Source organism: Rhinichthys klamathensis, unplaced genomic scaffold (assembly GCF_029890125.1).
Source record: "Rhinichthys klamathensis goyatoka isolate OS25496 unplaced genomic scaffold, OSU_Roscu_1.1 h1tg000127l_1, whole genome shotgun sequence".
Lineage (NCBI taxonomy): Eukaryota > Metazoa > Chordata > Actinopteri > Cypriniformes > Leuciscidae > Rhinichthys > Rhinichthys klamathensis.
In genome coordinates, this window is record NW_026606664.1 from 634,212 (window position 1) to 654,256 (window position 20,045).

The following is a 20,045-nucleotide window of genomic DNA, read 5'->3' on the forward strand; positions in this document are numbered from 1 at the left end:
AAAAAAAAGATTCTGATTCTTTTTAAAAGATGATTGTTGGTTGCTATGGCACATAATGCCGGTTTAGGTGTGGACTCTGGCTGAGGGTATGTGAACTTTTATATTAAGGCAAACATTATTGGCACTAGATTTTATGTAACTTTTTGGACTGTGTTTACCCCTTGTCCACTTTGCAGGATAAACATAACATTTTTGATTTGTCAGTAAGATTTCAGTAGTGTGTAAATGTACCATTTTGTAACAAATATTTCCATACGCGTTTAAAATGTGCCTCTCGTTGTGTTTTGGCTGTACCTGTCTTGACCTTTGGCCTATCGTGTATCTATACGGAATGAAAAATATTCTATTCATAGTTGAAATGTCATAGGTCGCAGTTCTTCGAGATCAGAAAGGGTGCACCATTGCTGAAAATGGTCCAGTATTTTGTCTCCAGACTTGAGGACAGTACTCAAATGATTCACTTGTTGCATTACGGACAGTTTGAATTGTGAACATGCATTAACCTCAAGTGCAGTGAAACGTCGCAGCCCAGGCAGCCCTCCATTTCCATCTGTGCAAAATAAACCGTATGGAGAGCCGTGCTGGGTGAACGCGAGAGTCCTTGTTGCGGGAGCTTCACCTTCAGTAGAGGTCGACGTCCTTCGCTTTTCTGTCTGTATCGATTAGTCTCTCAATTCATTAGCTTAGCATATGATCTGAGAGCCTCAGAGAAACAACTGGCCATTAGGGAATTGTGCCGCCATGGGCCTGAGAGTGATGATGCAGGTGGTGGCTTTCTTTGACAACCTCGCTTGAGTAACAAGCCGTCTGTGCTGTGAGCTATGAAAGTGCTCCTCAAATGCACGAAGAGTGCTCACTTTTTTGTGGTTTATGCGAGAATGATGTGGTGCTTTTCCACGTGGAGATGTTTGACTTGATTTAATAACAGTCCCAAAGAAGTAAAAGGTTGCATTTACGTGAAACGTCGCCATTTTTTTTGGCAGCAGTGGGATTGATTGGCACGCAAAGGGTGACTATGTGAGGTTGGAATGGAAATCCAGTCTTAGCCACCCAGGGGGGAAAGGGGTTTAGATTTAAGCCTTGGAGAAGGTGGTGGCGGAGGTGCCCGGCTGGCCTGGGCTGGCTACATGACCGTGATGGTGTTCCTCATGCCAGCGATCGACGCAGCGGCGACGCGCGTTCATGAAGAAGTTGCTGACGGTGCTGAGTTCCAGGCCCAGCTGCTGCGAGATAGTCACCTGCATTTCCTTCGAGGGCCGCTTGTTCTCCTTGAAAATGGCGATGAGCGTGCGGCGCTGCAGATCGGTGAAGACCAAGCGCTGCTTCTTGGGTGTCATATTGCGTTCCTTGTGCTGCTCTTGTTCCTTGCGCTTGCAGGCTGTGGGGATCAGGAGGATGAATAAGAAAAGTTCAGGGAAAGGGAAGTAGACAAAGAAAAAAAAAATTCATTAGCCTCATGTTTGCTCTACATACTGAAATGCCCTATTTCAGAGCAAATTCCACAGATGAACGGCTTTGCAGGAAGTCGAAAATGTTCAGACTCTCCTGTTTGGCTGTGGATTAATAGTGATTTAAGACAAATCCATTCTATCTCCCCGGAGGTCAAAAATCATCCCTTTAAAGAGAGCAGACAGAGCAGGCCAGCGGTGAGCACCTCAGCCTGGTCGTTGGAGACACTGCTGTTTGATTCAATATTAATGCAGTTTGGGCTCACAGTAGGAGAGCGAGTGACTGGTATACAAAAGTAGGGGTCTTTGTGTGTGAGAGAAAGATGGAAAGAAAGAAAGAAAGAAAGAAAGAAAGAAAGAAAGAAAGAAAGAAAGAAAGAAAGAAAGAAAGAAAGAAAGAAAGAAAGAAAGAAAGAAAGAAAGAAAGAAAGACGCAAGGGGGATATTGACTCATCCTATTTTAGTGTGTATGTGTCTGTTTTTGGAGGTGGGGTCGTCCACAGAGACTTCGGTCTGAACGCCCCTCCAGCAGGTCTGTAGTCTGCGACTTCAAACAGAGGCCACTGGAGGGCACAGACCTAAGAGAGGCAGGGTATTTTCAAACTGCCTTTAACTCACACCACCTTCCTGTATGTTTCTGTCCTGGCAACACACAGAGAGAGAGATTCTGGCTGCCTACTTGAGGGCAGTAAACATTGCGAGTGTTGTACCAAAGTGGAAACATGAGTAGCCTACGCCAAGAAATGTTTTAGTTCGTTTGCACAGCTTGCAAGTACAAATTTTATTGTGTGAAAAGATGATCTGGTGGCATTTTTAGCAGTTTTTTTTTTTTTTTACTTGATAGCAATTATGTTATGTAACGTATTTTTATTTTACATTAGCGCCTGTTTATATATTGTATTATTGTTTTGTTTTCCAATGCACTCACAGACCTTTTGCTTCTCTCAGCATTATTTGTGAATGGATCATTCATTTCTTACCTCAGTCACCTGTAAAAGCAGCAGCTCTTTGCGTCTTACTCGGATTTTATCTATCTTGTGTGCATTTGTGGAGTGACTGGAGCCAAACTGTGGTGCCATGTATCTAATTACACTGAGCTGAGGCCCATTGATCAAGTCACCTCTCGCAGTCAAATCTGTTTACTACAGGCGTCTAACTGCCTGGACCGCATCCATCATATTCAGATTCTATATCAGCCACTCTGCGTTTACACGCACGCACGCGCGCGCGCACGCCGTTAAATGCATTGTAGCCTACACTTTGAAGTGTACCGTTTAAATGTCGACGGTACTAACGTGCCTATAATATTTGTTTGCGCATAACATTGCTCCTATCGCATAAAGGTGTCTCGAAGCGCCGAGTCTGAAGTGAATGATGAAGCTATAAAGCCTTTTAAATTGTTATTAGTCGTCTGTGGTGTTCGCCTGAAATAACTAGCAGCTAGCAGTAACTTACACCTGAAAAAAACAGACATCAGCGTATCTGACGTAGACGACCTTGGCTTTCAGCAAGATTTACTGGAGCCTTTTGTTTTCGAAAGTCATTTGCCTTTTGACAGTGGATGTCAGTTCTCCAACACACGTTTATATCCCCTCAGAATTTCAACAAACCGAGCAGGCTGTGTTTGGTGTTATAACCCGAGTCAACCAGCAGGTGTCGCTGCCGCTATTCCCTGGTGTAAACGGTTTACAGGCGTAAGATTTTGTAATCAATATTGATCGATCGGTTGGGAAGGGGGCCCTGATTACTGAACCAAGCGCGGCGTAGAAAAGGAAAAAAATCGATAGCTGCAGACTTTAGAGCTACAGTGAGCAGAGTGTGGGACAGAACCACAAATATATTGTACAGAAAAAAGCCAATGAGTGACAAAGAGTGAATAGAAGCATTCGGAGGGGATTTTTGACACTCGCTTATTAGCACGTTTGATGATAAACTTAACAAATTCTAAACACACTGTAGTCTCTCTCTTTCTTTTCTTTCTTTCTTTCTTTCTTTCTTTATTTCTTTCTTTCTTTTTTTCTTTCTTTCAGTAACCTAGGTGATATTTGTGAAAGATTAAATGATAACTTATGCAACGGGCACCTTGTTCTGCTGCTTATGATTCGCCTATTTTACAGTTGTTATTTGAGTCAATTACGCAAAACAACCACAAACATGTTCAGAGAGATAATTTAATGCGTATGTTTCTATAAATAATCAGTTAGGCTAACTGTACAATATGATAAATTGACTATAGGCTATTAAGAATTTTGCGAATAACAGCTAATGTTGACTTTAGCTTTTCATTTATTTTTTTTATTTATTTTTTTTACTTGAAATTCTCACCCTTTTCGTGAAATGACCCTTAAGGTGTTAATGTACGCAGAGATATCTAGGTGCTAAAAAATACTTTTCCACGATTGTGTTCTCTATAGTGTAGTTTCTGACTTGCATGCCTTGCAACACAATGATAGCGGGGTTGGCTTGTGGTGTTCAATACCGATCGATACATCCGTAAATAATTCGTTTTTGGAATTCATTTAATTTAATTAATTATAGTTCCATTAAAATTGTTCTGGTAATGAGCCAGAAACTACGGTAGCCTATGCCTGCCTTGTACCAATGGGGCGCTGAGTCTAAATTCGAAATAATACCAATTTAATAGCGCTGCGTGCTGTGCGGTGTGGGGAATGACAAACGAGGACACACTGCAGTAGGCTATGATTCAGAATAATGACTAAAAAATCGCAGCTGCAAGCGTTCAGTTATGTATGGACTATAGTGTTAATTAGTCTCGACTTGGGAATCGCAGGTAGGCCTACGTCTTTAAATGACTCCGTATTCACCGCAAATGTCTGCAGAACGCTTCTTCTTTCTTTTTATTCTTTCTTTATAAATGAGGCTTAATCTATTCGATTATGTATGCGTTTTGTAATGAGAGCACTTATTAACCATTCCTCAACTTTCTTTGATCTTTTTTATGCTTGTATGGCAGTGGATTGTAATGTTTATGTTTTCAAAAGCACTTTTTAGGCCTAAACTTTAGGCTGCACATTTAGTCTAAAATAGACTTATTTGACGTATTTGACAAAAAATAAATAACAAGTCCACAGTTAGAAATATGGGAGCTTAGAGTTTTTTTGGGTTTTTTTGTCTGCTAGAATAGTTTTGTGTTAGTCTAAATTGGTAAGCTCTTCTTGTAAACAAGATTGTGCTCAAGGCTCTCTCTAAATACTCGACTAAATTTAGTGTAATGCAATAAGGAAAGATCAGTATGCTAATATTTAGGTAATTTGAAATAACAGCTCAACCTGTTAAGGTCGGTTAGTTAGGCTATAGCCTATTGACATTATCGCAAATCAAATTTTCTGAGAGCAATCTGTGGAGGTTCCCATAAACTGACTTTAATCTTGTTTAAACAAAACATGTTTATTCGTGTTTTTATGTAAATATACAACGTTATTATGACAGTATGCCTTCTTATGTTGGTCGACATAACGTACGATACGAATGAAAGCGTTCGATTAGCGTTCTGTTGCTATGGTAACCTCTGTGGTGAACCTTTTTTTTTTTTTTTTTTTTTAAGTGCGGTTGAAAGCTTTTCCCTAACGAGTTTTAGTTTTAGATCAACTAAGACTAAAACAAATAATTTAAAATCAAAAGGTTGTGCAACAAATAATCTTTATCTGTCAGTTTGACTGATTGAGCTGTACAATTTCCTTCATGTTCAGACTTCAAGAGAATAACGCAATGCTTGTAATTCTATTGTGACGTGGTATGACAAGAATATCTGTCAAGAGCTCTTTTCAGTCACTGCATTCTTTCTCTCCTGATTATTTTCTTATTTCGCTGTCACAGTATGAAAAAGACTAAACATAGGCCTACTGTGCATTCGTAGTATGCTCTCTTGATTTAATTTACCATATATCCCATTAATTATTCAATGGAATGCACTAAGAATCTCTTTTTTTTCCTCCCCAAATCCTCACGTCTCTTTCCAGGTTTGTTTTCACACAGATGCTTTAAAATAAAATTGTCTCCCCTTTTCACTTCTAATCCATATTAGCAGTGTTTGGAATGTGTCTAAAGCAGGTAAATATAATAGACTACTTATTGTCTGTGACAATGATGGAAATCACTTTGAATCATTATCACTCAATGTTCCAGCTAAAGAACATTTTTGATTAAGGCAGTGTGTTACCAAATACAGACAAAGGCCTATTACTAGTGATATGTAATTATCGGGGGTCTGTGGTCGAAATTTGTTAATGCTTTTACACTTTTAAATGTAATTTTAATGTTCGATGGTTGAAGGGTGAGTAGAATGTCATCTTATTGTACCCAGTTTTTGAAAATGCTTATTGCGTTCACAGTCATAGAGCGAACCTTTCGCTGATTGTTTACAGTTTAACGAAAGTTACTCACACAAAACGTCATGAGGCGTAAATGTGAAGCTAAGTCCCACCGCGTTACATTCTGGGGCAGCGCCTCCCTCTCCTAGAGGATCCAAGAGGGATCGCCCTCTGCTACCGATAGCTGATACATGCACCTTTTTTGTTTTTGCCTTTAAATTAAATATTCACATTCTCCAGGGAAAAGAGGCTTTTTTAATGCATTACATGATAATTGGATGTTTTCACTGTAGTTTTCCACAATTCCGTTCACAATGTCAAATGCCAAATGACATCCAGCTCCACCTCTCTGCACATCATGGGTTGAGCTTGACCTAGTCCAGCTCCACCTCTGTGGACCTAATGAGTGGAGGGATGGAGTTATGGGTGTGGTCGGACCTTCACGCTTCAATTATGCCCAAATTACATCCAGAGAGGGGGAGCTGGACTTCACGCTCTACCCATGGCTCTGCAGTGAGCAGCCTCTCTGGTTTTGTAGTGGCTGTGTGCAAGTTCTGCTAATTCACAAGCCAACAAAATGTCAAAGTCAATCACAAAGGTAATGTTAAACCAAACAAAATATAAAACGTTCAAAAATACTCAGCAATGTGATTATTGTATTGAGTGATAGGCAGTGGTTTTAATCAGTGACATTATTAATAGATTTGCTATCCGGCGTCTTCTCGTCAGAGAGTATTAACTTGTCCAGTTTTCTCCCTGAACGGTGATGTGAGTTACTATGGCAATTCTCAATGCAGCATGAATGACCTACAGAAAATCAAAACACTCACTAGCAGTGCAATCCTCTTAATATGGTGTCTAAACAAGACAGTTACCCAAAACTCAACATGGCGTGACGTCAGCTTCACATTCTAGAGCTTATGTAGCTTCGCCCCTTTTCAGCGCTCACTGTAAAAAATAAAACATAATTTTTACGGTAAAATACCGGCAGCTGTGGTTGCCAGAACTTTACCGTCAAAAGTACAGTATGTTATTGGTTTTACAGACTTAACTTAAAATTTACAGTAATAAACCGATATAATGTTAATTTACCGACCTATTGAAGTATTAATATCTGTTTTGTACGATTGTAATACACTGACATCCAACAATCATCACAGCAGTGATGAGTCACATGATCAATCAAAGCTCATCATAATATATAATATACATAATATACTAATATATAGAAGCACAGTATCATTCGCACAAACATTAAACACCATCATGGTAACACACATGAAATTTTAAAAATGCAATAAACACTAATTTAACAATATTACATGTAACATAAACCCTTATGTACATAACTGATTAGAAAAAAACTAAGAAAACTATGAAGAAACATAGTTATTTCAACAAAAATACATCAAATGTGAAGTGTCACGTAGGGAATTGTGGGAAGGTCAATTTACGTTTTTTCACTGTAAATTATACAATGAGTTGTTCTTTTTCACTTTCAAAAACTGTAAATTTAACGGTATTTTACAGTAAAATTACATTAAATGTACCATTAGATCTATCACAGTTATTTACCGTTTATAGTAAGGAAACTTTCTGTTAACCAATGAACAGTTTTGCACTGTAGCATTTTTACAGTCTTTTACCGTTAAAATCACGATCATTTTTTGTTGTGTTCTGTCTTCCGGTTTGTATTTCCACAGCATGAAGGTAAGATCTTACGGATTTATGAATGAACCGCTTGTTTTAAAATCTTCCCGGTCTTCTGACATTTGTTATAATGTCTTCAAACATTACAACGATAACTTCCGCTAACTCTACAATAAGTAGTACGGTAAATCCACTTCACCAAGTAATTACTCTTCGTCCGCGATGCCACATAAATATTCAGAGCTACCGCAAAAATGGAAGTTCAAACACAAAACTCTAAAGATGGCTGTGCGCTTGTTTCTCTGGCGCATAAGGTCTATAAGCTTTATAAACTGTAGCAGTATATATTGTCTAAACCAGCAATCTATGTTCAGCGTTTCATGGTTTAGATTTCTTATATGTTCAAAGCTTATGATATGAATTGTTGCCAAAATATGATAAATTATTGATGTTGCAGAATACAGTGTGTGCAGTCATTTTTTTTTGTTTGAAGTATAGGACTACATTTAGCTTCATAGGCCCATGGCAGGTTCTTGTCTTTGAGGGTTAAACTTAGTTTCATCAGCAGAAGGTAATTGGAGCTATAATAAACAAACTCCAAGGGTTCCGAGGATTCTTGACTTCACAAAGTATAAATAAATAAATAAATAAATGGTGTCTCCTGTGAAAGCTGGAGGTGTATGCGTGCTCTCTTGGATTTCAAGTGGGAGGACTGAGGGAGTGCAGGGATCGATGACTGGCCGCGCCGCTCAGCCGACCAGTCTGCCTAGGATCGATGCATAGAGTGCGGCTGAGCTGAAATTGGGAGCGGAGTGGCTCCCATAGAGGCCTATCCAACGGTGTTTAAAAAGTCAGTGTGTCATGATATTGCCCTTGTATGAACATGAATTGTTATCATCAGCAACTATTCCACTGTAGATAAGCAGGGGTGTGTTTTGCATGAGTATGCCTGTGTGCTGTGTAAATATATTTAACATCAGTGCGTGTAAATCAGAATTCATAATGGATAATCTGTTGGGGGTGCCTGGGTTTGGATTGATGTAAACAGCTTATATGTGGGGTTAGTATGCTGTGAAGTGAGGCTTTTTCTCTCTCTAAAACATTACTAATAAGGTTACACCCTTTTTCCAGCCGCTCTCTCTATCAGGTGACTAAACAAGCGCGTGACTTTTAAAAGTCTCTCACCTTTTAAACAACTCGCTGGTAGGCTACCTTTAGGACTTATCATGGATTGATTTTATCTTTTTCTCTTATTTGATTTATTGGATGTCTGCCGTTTTTATCAGCGTGACTTGGTGCTAATCGTCTCAAAGGTCGATGTTTTGACAGGGGCTGATTCTGCTGAGCTTGCCTTGGAGGATGGTAGTGGGCGAGGTAAAGGGCCAAACCTGTGGTCTAACTACTGTACAGGTACTTAATTTCTCTTTAGAACTAAGCATTGCTTAATGTTGACGTGATCCTAACACATGACTATTGTGGTGAGATCAATAATTGAACGGTCTAATAAAACTGTTCAGTCAAACATCCGTTCTATAGGCATATTGACACATTGGAATGGGTTTGGTTGTTAAGACTGCTTGACCTACAATTACAGTGAAGTGAGTTTAAGATGTCTGAATGGTTGAGGGGCCAAAGACCCTGCTCAAGTCTTGAAAGAACGTTTAAAACCTCTGAAAATACCACAGGATTAATCAATAGGTTTCATTTCTTGTGTGGGCTCAAGCTGTCATTGAACACGTACAACTGCACTCTCTTTAAAAAAATATTTCAGTCAAAACCAAAAAGAGGTTTATAGCCTGATGCTAGAATAACATTTTCTAGCTTTTTTCTTTGTACTGTCGATCTGATCTGGAAAACCAATGTAACATCAAGAACATAATCTTTTAATCTCCAAAGAACCATGTTATTGAAGGGGTATTCTAAGAAGATGGTCCTTTTTTTCTGAACCTAAAAGATCATTATTAGGTCTTTATTTGCAAGATAGAATATTTCAAAATGTTGACAAACTAAAACTCTCAACGGTGTTTGGCCACTAAACATGGTTGGGCTCTGGATTTCACAGCTTTTACAAGATGGTTTGATTGACTAATTTAGCAAGCTGTGGGCTGTAAATGATGTAACAGCACACCAATAGAGTCACTGCTCTGTTAAATGGCCCTTGATGCCTCAAGATGTGTCAGAAACCAGCCAGTCTCTCAGCCTCAGGAGAGTACATGTGGTTTTGAATCTGACCACATTGGCTATTTTTAATGTTTATATTTTGTTTTGTCAATAAAACGCTGTGCATCCATTGTAAAATGCACATATATATTTATAAAAAATAATCATAATAATTAACAATAATTAAAAAATAATAATTGTATTCTTATAGCCTATATTTGCCATTAGCAATTAGCATTATGGCAAATTGTAAATGTAAAATTTTATCACTCCATTTAAATGATATTGCACGGCCAAGATTTGCACAAGTTTTTTGGATTGATGCGAAGAAGAAGAAGAAAAACAGGGACTATAGGAAAAGTACATTGTGCATATGGCGGAACTAGCTTTCAGGTCAGTATGCTTTAAATAAGGCAGAGAGTGAAGTATATTTACTACATGCCCAAGTGCTTTGTGCCGTGACTCAAACTATTTGGAGGCGTTGTTTTGTAATATCAGCTATGATAAAATTATTAAATCCCCCCTTGGTAAAATTTAGTGGTGACGCAATGCAATTTAACCCTTTGATGCTCTCCTTCTAGGCGGCACGGTCTCTTAGCAATTTGATTTAAAGGTCACTCTCTCCTATCGATCCATTTTGGCGGGCGAGCACAGAGATTGATCATGAAAATCTAAGCTCGCGGAGACAGTAGCCTACTGCACCCATTATAAAGGCAACAATGTTACATCTTATGGTGGCGCGTACATCTGTTACTCTGTCCTCGGTTATTTTACAGAACGGGAGTAAGGAGCTGGTTAAGAACTCATTGGCCTACACAAGATATGTTGTCTGCCATAATGGCCTTTACAGAATAAAAAAAAAGGTTGCAAATACGATTGTATTGTAATATCACGATGTAGCTAAAGCCGAATAAACATCTGTCATATGTGGACATATCAATTGGAACATAGTTGCAATAACACCAACGTCTCTAGCAAAAGCTATGCGGATATTCACGTTGTTTGCAAATAATACAAAAAACTTACTTATGTATTATTTCATATATAAGTAGCCTACGTCTAGAGTAAATGTTTCAGCAGCGTAACCACAAAAGTTATAGTTTAAAATAAGGTGGAATGCCCTAAATTGAAGTACAGTTCGCGTACGGTGGTTACCATGGCAACAGTTCGCTTCTCGAGCGCTTTTCGCTTGGATCAGTGGGCCTATCGGACAGTATATCACTAAAACAGCAGTAGTAGTGTCACTATCATTTAATTTTTTTTAGATTTACTATTCACACTATTTTTAGATTTACATATCACTGAAAACGTTTAGCTCGCATTAGAAAACAAATTGGGTACCTCAACAGGGCATTAGATGTGAGAAATTTAAACCCCTGAAAGTTATTAAATTATCTGTACAATTGAGAAACCATAACAGCTTTAAAATTAAAATGATACAGTAGGCCAAGGGGGGAGGAGACGAAAGTGAATTTTCTCCCATTCAGTTCAACTTAAGCTGTTGAAATGGCAAACCTAGCAACTGACATCGATATATTCACTGCTTGTTATAGATATAGACCCTAACTATGATGCCAAGACCGTTTTAACAGACAACCGTGTGTGGAGGCGTGGTCATGGAATTTAAGATTATTTTCGAACACCTTTAAATAATCATATTAAAAAACGGCTTGCATGCACTTGTTTACCAAACAGGTGACCGAATCTTCATTTTTCACTTCTGGCTCTATCAATTATTAAGGTCATCATCGATCATTTTCTTGGCCTGCCAAAACCCGTCTCCCCTGAAAATGCCTCGATTCGCTAATCCTAAATCAATCGCGTCCATCCTCGTGGGCTGGGAACTGGAGGCGAGACTGGAAGTCATTTTGATGAGGAGGATGGTGATGATGATGTTGAGTGAAAAGCAAACACTCCACTTAAAAAGTGTTAAAGTATGTGTGTTTATATTTTGTACCAATCCTAAATTGATTGATTGCGCTCAGTTCCATGCGAGAGAGCAATTCTTATAGCCTACTATAGTTTAACAGAGATTGTCAAGTGGTTTAAAAAATCAGATGGGCAAGGTGGTGGGTATAATTCTCAAAGGGTTGCAATGCAAGAAATTTATAGGCCTTAAATTATATTTGGTTTAAATATAGACCTATAAAGGAGACATTTATCTTCCTGTAGTGATGCATCGCGTATAAATACAGATGGACTTTAATATTGTAGGCTATTGCTATTATAATTTCCTTATGACTAAGAGAGACTGCATACGATACACAGTAAAATCTACATCCTTCCTCCTAACGAAATAGTAGGTAAATCCAGAGTCCAATGGGAGAGAGTGCTGAGCCGGTATAATTGATAGATGTACTGGCTATCTTTATTGATCGCTGTATTGATTGGGCCAAATACATTGAGATTGAGTGTGGAATACGGCACAGATGCTGAGACGAATTGTTTTCATTGTTAATGCAATCTTTAAACATTGCGCATTGCGTATTTGAGGTTTGCACTTATCTGTCAGAATTACGTGCGATCTATGCCTAATTAATATAGCATATGCTGCTTATATCTGTCGTTTTTATTAAATATTTGTAAATATTCTCGTTGTTTGTTTTTTATATAGCACGAACTATGCCTACTGTCAAAAAAAAAAAAAACGCTTCAGCGCCCCAGAAGAACAATACCAAATGATCCCACAGACACGGGCATTTTCACATTAGCCAAGCAGTGCCACGGCATTGATTTTTGTGACTGTGATGAATTTGGAATAGTAATTTGAATTTATTGATTGATGTAGTGAACGAGTATTCCCAGACTCTGAAACACAACCCCCCCAACTTCTACATGCGCGCTGTGCATAATGGCTCATTTAAATTGCACTTGCTTTTGTTATTTGCATAGCATAGCAATTCCTCATTGAGCTAAATTTACTACAGTAGATCCGGAACGTACAAGGGCTTTTATTTTATAAAGGGCATTATTTTATTCCAAGAATGCCGGGGGGGTTCAAATTACAATTTTCCGCAATAGACAATAAAATGGACAACAGTGAATTCACTTAAAGCATATGTTTGTAGAAGTCTATTTCAAATAAATAATTTATACATATAATATTTAAAATAGTATATGCATATATAGCTGTATTTCAAGGGTCGCACTTTACAGTGTTCGTGTAAAGTATCATGGATTGTTGTAATATGAACGCATTGTAGGGCCTGTGAGACAAAAGTTTAACCCAAAGACATTGAGTTACCATAACTTTACCACATTTAAGTTACTACCTGTAGAAGTGGAAAGTTCGTCTTCCGTTTAGGGTACCCCTTTTAATAGGGTGTGGAAGAAAAAAAATCTGATGCCCAATTAGCTTTAACAGCAACGGCACTTAAGAGGACAATTGAATAGCGTTTAAATCTTTATTTACCAGAACAACTTTAAATGCGCAAAGGAACAATTTACATTCCATTAAGTGCTTTTCAACGGGGCATTGACTGGAACTAAAATATGCCACTATATCCTGGTTAATTGAACCCACAACTGAAATACGACGTGAGGCGATAGGTTTTGACGGGTCAGCGGCCTCTATTCCAACCATTATCAAAGGTAATGTTCATTACACACACTGTTTTTATTTATTTAATTTTATACATTTCCTGTGGGCAAATTTTAAGGTCGAGATTACACATTTGTCTACATTGTTTTTAGTTTGAAGTCAAATGAAAAGGTGACATTTATGAAAAGAAATTAAGCTGAGGAACTAGTGATGACATGTTGGTGCAAACCTAATGCTTGTTAATGTCTTGAAATCATTGGAACCAAATTATTTAGAAATAATTATTAAAAAAAAAATAAACATCCGTTTTTACTTTCAGTGTTGACCTGCAATGGCCTTTTCACAAGCCTGAACACCTGCAACAGGCAGCTGATGGAGTGTGTGTACTTGTATGTAATTTACACACGCTAATTGATTGCACCTTCATTTAAAAACATTCTAATAATTTGAAACAATGTTTATGTATCTATATTTGCTCAGGTTATTAGCAAATATATTAATCATTTTAGATGCCTCTGAAATACTTCTAGTTCATTTAAGGATACACTGCTTTTGTTGAATGTTTTATTCATATCGTCTGTATTTTTATCTTTATGAATAGGAACCGATGCCTTCAGATGAACCGTGAGAAATGAACCATGCACAATATATTGATTACATTATTGAAGATAATGCAAGGAAATAAATGTAATACATATAGCCTAGATATAGATTTTGTGTGACTGTTTTGATTTCCTTTTTTTTTTTTTTTTTTGCACGAGGAACTTTAGTGACCTTTACTCACCTGCAAGCCTAAGGGCTGACATGCGCTGGAACTCGGGTTCCTGCAGCCACTTCCACATCCGTCTGAACGTCTCCCGACCTGACTTGAGTTTACTCCAGGGTTTGGGATTCCTCAGGAGGTCCGACAGAGTTCCTTGAGAGCGACACAAGATCCTCTGGGCAAAGATGGCCTGTGGAATGCTGTATCTCTTTAACTCCGCCGTTATTCGCTGAGCCACCTCCTTGGTGTTGATCTCCTCCACCTGCCCTGACCCACCACCCTGTCCGCCGGCACCTGCTGCCTGCCTATCCCGCTCCGAGAGCACCGACCCGTTCGCCTGAGAATGCGTGTGACTGTGGTGGTGGTGGTGGTGGTGGTGGTTGATGCCGTTGAGAGAAGACATGATGCCCGCCCCATGCCCGCCCAAACCCCGCGCCAGGTGCTCCTCGCCCCGGCCGAGCATCGCAGCGTGAGACTCGAAGCCTCCCGTGGAAATCATCTTGTCGTTCCCCAGGTGAGCACTCGGACCGTACGCGCTCAGAGTCTGTTGGGAGTTGTGCAAAGACCCAAGGCCATTGGAAAGAGGCGATAAAGGTTGTCCCATCCCGGACAAGTCTTTGGAGTAGTGACCATATAGGTTGCTCATGGACGCGAGGCCCCGGTCATCCCGCATCAGCGTGAAGCTGCCGCTGACATTCCCGGCGGCGAGACGCTGGTGCGCGGGATGGTGATGAGCGTGAGGGTGCGGGTGATGGTGAAATTTCTCTGAGACGTTGGATATGGGAGGCAAATGGTGCTGCAGCGGCGTCAGGGTGGTGTAAGTGCTGCTCAGACTCATGCTCGAATCGCACGACATGGTCATCGCTGGATGGAGAGGACCGGACAGCGAATGGTCCGTGCGATACTCCCCGGCACCGTCCAGTATCGAGGCCATGCTGGACACCATCGCTGACCTGCCGTGCGATGACACCAAGTTCCTATGGGTCGTTGACTGTCGCGCGTGAGGAGAGTTCATCAAGTCCCCCGTTTGATGGGAGTGTGACACGCCGTGCAGATTCCCAATGTTTTCCATTGTAAGTTCCATTGTTGAAAGACACTGTTTTCCCTCTCTCTCTCTCTTTCCTTTCTCTCTCACACTCTCCTTCCAATAAATTTTAAACGATCTCAAAGCCGCGCGCCATTGATCCCCGAGATCTTCAGTGTTAGTCAATCCAGCATTTCACCACGCACATGTACGTACGCCTGGTGTCTAAACGCTTGTATCTATCGCCGTGGCGCGCGTTTTACTACTGACAGTCGAAGCTGACCGAGTGAGAGTGTCTGTCTCGTGACCGCGCAATATATTAAGATGTGTGTGCACGGGCGCGCGCAACCCACAAAATAAAGGTTCTTCGGTGATTCTTAGATTCAGCAAAAAGCTTTTTTTCCTTTCCAGAACCAATTTTTGTTATGGGATCTTGAGTTAATTTTAATGTTTCATTATTCAGGTTGTTCAACCTATTGGTTTCTGATTTGTTTGAATCACCAGTAAGCTATAGGTATAGGATATGTGTTTTCTAAAGAACTAGAGAGTAAAAATATCTTTGTAAAACTTAATCAAAATGCAATAGCCTTTTAAATGGTGTACACTCACACAGTTTTCAGACTAGGGCTGACGTCATCAATACTGTCTAGAGACACCTAATATAGGTGATTCACTTACTCTCACAATTCGTCCCTCCACTGTCTTTAAGAGACCGAAATCGAGTTTTTTCCTCCACTTATGTGGGGTACATCTGCACACTTTGACACCAGCAGTGTTGTTGTGAATTATTGGGGATTCCTTATGGACACGATTCATCGGTTTCTCCTGATAAAGTTGCTTAACTTGGCGCCAGTGCGCGACATCTTAATGGTTAAATATTAATGGATTTCCCAAACCCCAAGTAGATAAGATAGTCAAATTCCTTTTGAACGACACGAGATCACATGGTTAATCATATCATATTTGTGTTAAATGCTTGAAAGTTTAAAGAAATTTAATTATCAACCAAATGGGCTATTTGCAGTTTTAAGACTTTATGTTGTGACAGAAACTGACGTGATATAATTAACGCCACGCTTTGAACATCAGAAGAAGAAAAAAATCACATTAAAAGAGACAGAAGGTGAGCCAAAAAATCAAAGAAAGGAAAATGACGTACACTTCATGTTCACTGTTTTAGGCACAATAAACAGTTTCATTAGACAAGGTTGAAGGGAGCCCATTTCTCTGTTTTGTATGATGCTTTGTTGCATGGATAACATGCAAATGTGTCACATTCATTTATTTACTTTGTTGTTCCATTTACTTACAGGCCTGCCATTTGTAATTCACCATAGACATGAGCATCTATATGTCTTTTGACATGAAACACTAAATTGTTAGTGTAAGCAATGTAGGCCTATTTATATATATAAAACTAATAGTAAAAATAGTCTTAGTAAAAAGTTAGCGGTATATAGCCTTTATATTTTACCTTTTTTATTTTCAAAATAATAGTTCACACTGTATGCATTGTCATATTTATTTAATAAAATGTTAGCAGTTTTATTTTCTCTCCAGACGATCACTTCCGGTTCACGCCTATATTAATGCCTCAGTCGCTGATCAATAAATTGATCATTCAGAATGGGATGGGTAATAAATGTAATATATTTGTTTTCTCTCGCTAAGAGTGAATTCCCATCGTCATGGACTATCATAGCAGGCCCACTCATTTATTTGCAGTCATTAAAAAATAACGGAAGAAAAACGGATATAGGCCTATTTATATAGCCAACCAAAATCGAATTTGGTCGAATTTCCTTGGATCTGAATCGCTGGACGAGCCACAAATTAGTCAACAACACAACAAGAAAAATAAACGACCTTTAGTTTAAAGCTTAACTTCACCATTTAGCTTCACTGCAAATGTTCAGATAGGAAATTACAATTTTATTATAATGATGAATAGGACTATGACATTAGGAAAAACATCCTTGTCCGTTGGGATTGCTGTTTCTTTATTGATCCTTGCAATCAGTGTTATTGAAAATAAATTAGGCCGCTCACAAACCTTTGCTGCAGCTTTGCAGAATTCACGGTCCTTTCACTGTTTCTATTCTCATACTCTCATAAAGTGTGATTTGTACGTATATATATATATATATTTTAAGTTAAATAACTGTTTGTTATTTGACCATGTGCAACTAAAGCCTTAATTAATTCCAATGTTTATTGTAGTCTATTATTGTAGGGTAGCCTATATTAATTGCAAGCATCTAGCCTAAATGAACTGAAGGGGTTAGTGATACGATAATGTTATGACTCTTAGAGGCGGCCGTATGCTATAGCTACACGGCAAAAATGGTTCAGATATTTCTGGTTCATATATCTGGACACAACCACAATTGATTATTGCATTGATTTGTTCCTTGCTATTTACAAAATCATGCTCGGCTATGACAGGATAATTGAAAGCGGTTTAATGTAGAGATGCACAACAGCAGCTGATGCGTTTGCTGGTGAGAAGATCGTACAGTTAGTACAGATATATATATATATTATACATATCGTTACATTTATGATATTGGCACCGTGTATTGCAGCCAGTGCCTTTACCTATTTATTTATTTATTTATTTATTATTATTATTTTTTACAAATAATTAGATTTGCTTAAGATAAGGGTGACAAATAATCAGGTTTTGCAGAGAATGTAAATTGTTTAAAGGATTAGTGATGTAAGAAACGTGCCATACAGTGTACATACTTTTGATAATTTATATGATAATTATGATTAACTTTTTCGGTGTAGCCTAATTATATGAATATTTCTTGTAGTTTGGAAAGATTTTAGGAAGTGGCCAACTTAAATTGTAAAATTGCTTTGACTAAATGCTGCACCAAACACATTCGCCTTTGTTTTGAAATTATATATTTTTAATACTGTTTTTATTGTAATTATTTGTGTGGGCCTGTGTGGGTTGAGAGGTTGTTTCTATTGCATATTTAATCCACCCAACAGAATTTGAATTATTTAGGGGGTAAAGTTTTGTAGGTACTATTCTCTAGTGTTTTGATTCTCTGAATAATGTCTTGGAGCTTATAGTGTAACATTGTACTTGCTGCATACATTATTAGAGAGCAGACCCTGATTTAATTTTCGCTCGAATATTCAAATGAGCTAGACGTACCCTGTGGCTCTCATATGAAATATTAAAGCTGTCGATATCCAAATAGAGACTATATGAAAGCCATAGATACTCAATATTTTATTTTGCATTTCTAAGGGGGTGTAAGTCTACAAACACAATTGCTTAAGAACTGTGTCTGTCCACCGGTTGCATTGTATAATGCATTATATTTAATATCATACAATAGTTATTTACACATTAAATGTAAGATATAAAATGTTGTCAAAAATCTCTTGAAAATTAGTTTGTTAGTTTTAAAATGAGTTGTCCCGGTCGTTATGACAGATGACTGTGATTTCATTTTAAATTTGCAATTAGGCCTTCCAATAATAAATAATCAGTATTTGTCAATATTTGTGTGCAAACCAATTACCCTGAAATATTCAAAGAGCAAAATAAACAGTAAAGTAAATTAACAATTTATTTGATTTCGCTTAACTATTCGCAAACAAATCCGTTTAAGTTTTTTTTCTGAATAAGTGAACTCAACTTTTTTTTCTGACCTCAAACTCATTTAATTTTTAGTTGTGTTTTCCTTTTCATTTATTATTAAATATTTAATAAAATAATATATTTTGTCGTTGCATACCTGTCATTCGAATATGCGAAGCTGATTAAATGAGTGCTTTATATAGTGTGCTTTAAAGGTCCAGATAGGCTATTCTTTCTGTGGGTCTGATATGTTTCTATCACATAGTGTGACAAAGATAGACACAAATATGCTTGACTGCATTAGTGGTATCACTTGGCTGATCGATCACACCCTAAAGTAAATTTACTTGAATCGGTTTATTGGCAGAAGTCAAGCAGTCCTGTTGAACTGACCATTGCAGCAGAGTTAGGCGAGGCGTTGAAATTTATTTTCTCTTCAGACAACGAAGTCTTCAAAAATTGGCTCTGTAACAACTTAAAATATTCCACCCATCTTTTGATATTATACACTCTAAAACAAAAGTTGCTGCCTTAAATATTTAAGTACAATCAATTCGGATGTTTAAGTCATTTCAACTTAAATTACATTTAACTGACTTTTAAAAAAGTTGAAACTTGTATAACTTATTAAAAAAAAGTTAAAATTGCTTAACTTATTTTGATGAGTTAAAGCAATGTAAAACATATGTTGTCATAACTTATTGTTCATAAAAAATGTATGTAACATTAAGCAAACACATGCTTTAATTAAAACATGAGCACAAAAGTACAAATATTGGATTGTTTCTGACAAAATATTTGGTTACACGGTCATTTTAACTTAAAACTATAAACAAGTTATTTGGAAAGTGACATTTTCTTAGAAAGTTGTTTGTATTCTTAAAACGATAGCCTATTAATAATTTCTGCGCTTCAAAAATTATTGAAACACGCGCAGGGAACACTCGACACACGACATCATAAGTTGAACACATCGAATAAATATATATATATTTCCAAATAAAAAAAGGTTCTACAAACCAAAGAGGTTTTAGTTTTAAATGTCTATTGGTAACCCTTTATACAGTGTCCCTGTTACTCGTTACACTAGTAGTTGCATGTAATTATGCACAAACCTTAACCACAAAAGCCCTAAAGTAAGTATCCTACATGTAGGCTAGTTAATTATTATTACTCAGTACTTAGATGTGTAATTGCACTGTAACAAAGACACCATCAAATAAAGTGATTTTTTTCTTCTAAATGAACATTAAATACATTCTCCTGTCTGTATAACCGTTTTTGCTTATTTAACTCCAAATCTCTATGGCTATTAAAATAATCAAATTTTTCTCAGATTGAGCTGCTCTGCAGGTGGAACAGGATTCTCAGTGTATTTAGAGACCTGTGTATTTGACAATGCTGTGCGAAAGAGCGTGTGATCTATGGCTCTGGTCGCTGATCGATATATCCGCATTCTGATCGATTGGTATAAAGCTTTTCATCAGAAAATGCTCCATCTTAGCCAAACGCAGAATTTAAAAC

The 20,045-nt window shown here is 38.0% G+C and overlaps 1 protein-coding gene across 1 annotated transcript; it reads right to left on the reverse strand.

The window, feature by feature from the left end:
• On the reverse strand, window positions 1-15,318 carry onecut3a (one cut homeobox 3a). The gene is made up of 2 exons (XM_056256383.1): window positions 13,915-15,318; window positions 1-1,378 (listed from the first exon to the last, which is right to left on the reverse strand). The coding sequence occupies exons 1-2, from the start codon at window positions 14,975-14,977 to the stop codon at window positions 1,074-1,076; spliced, it is 1,368 nt and encodes a 455-aa protein (XP_056112358.1). The 5' UTR covers window positions 14,978-15,318; the 3' UTR covers window positions 1-1,073.
• Between the last annotated feature and the right edge of the window lie 4,727 nt (window positions 15,319-20,045).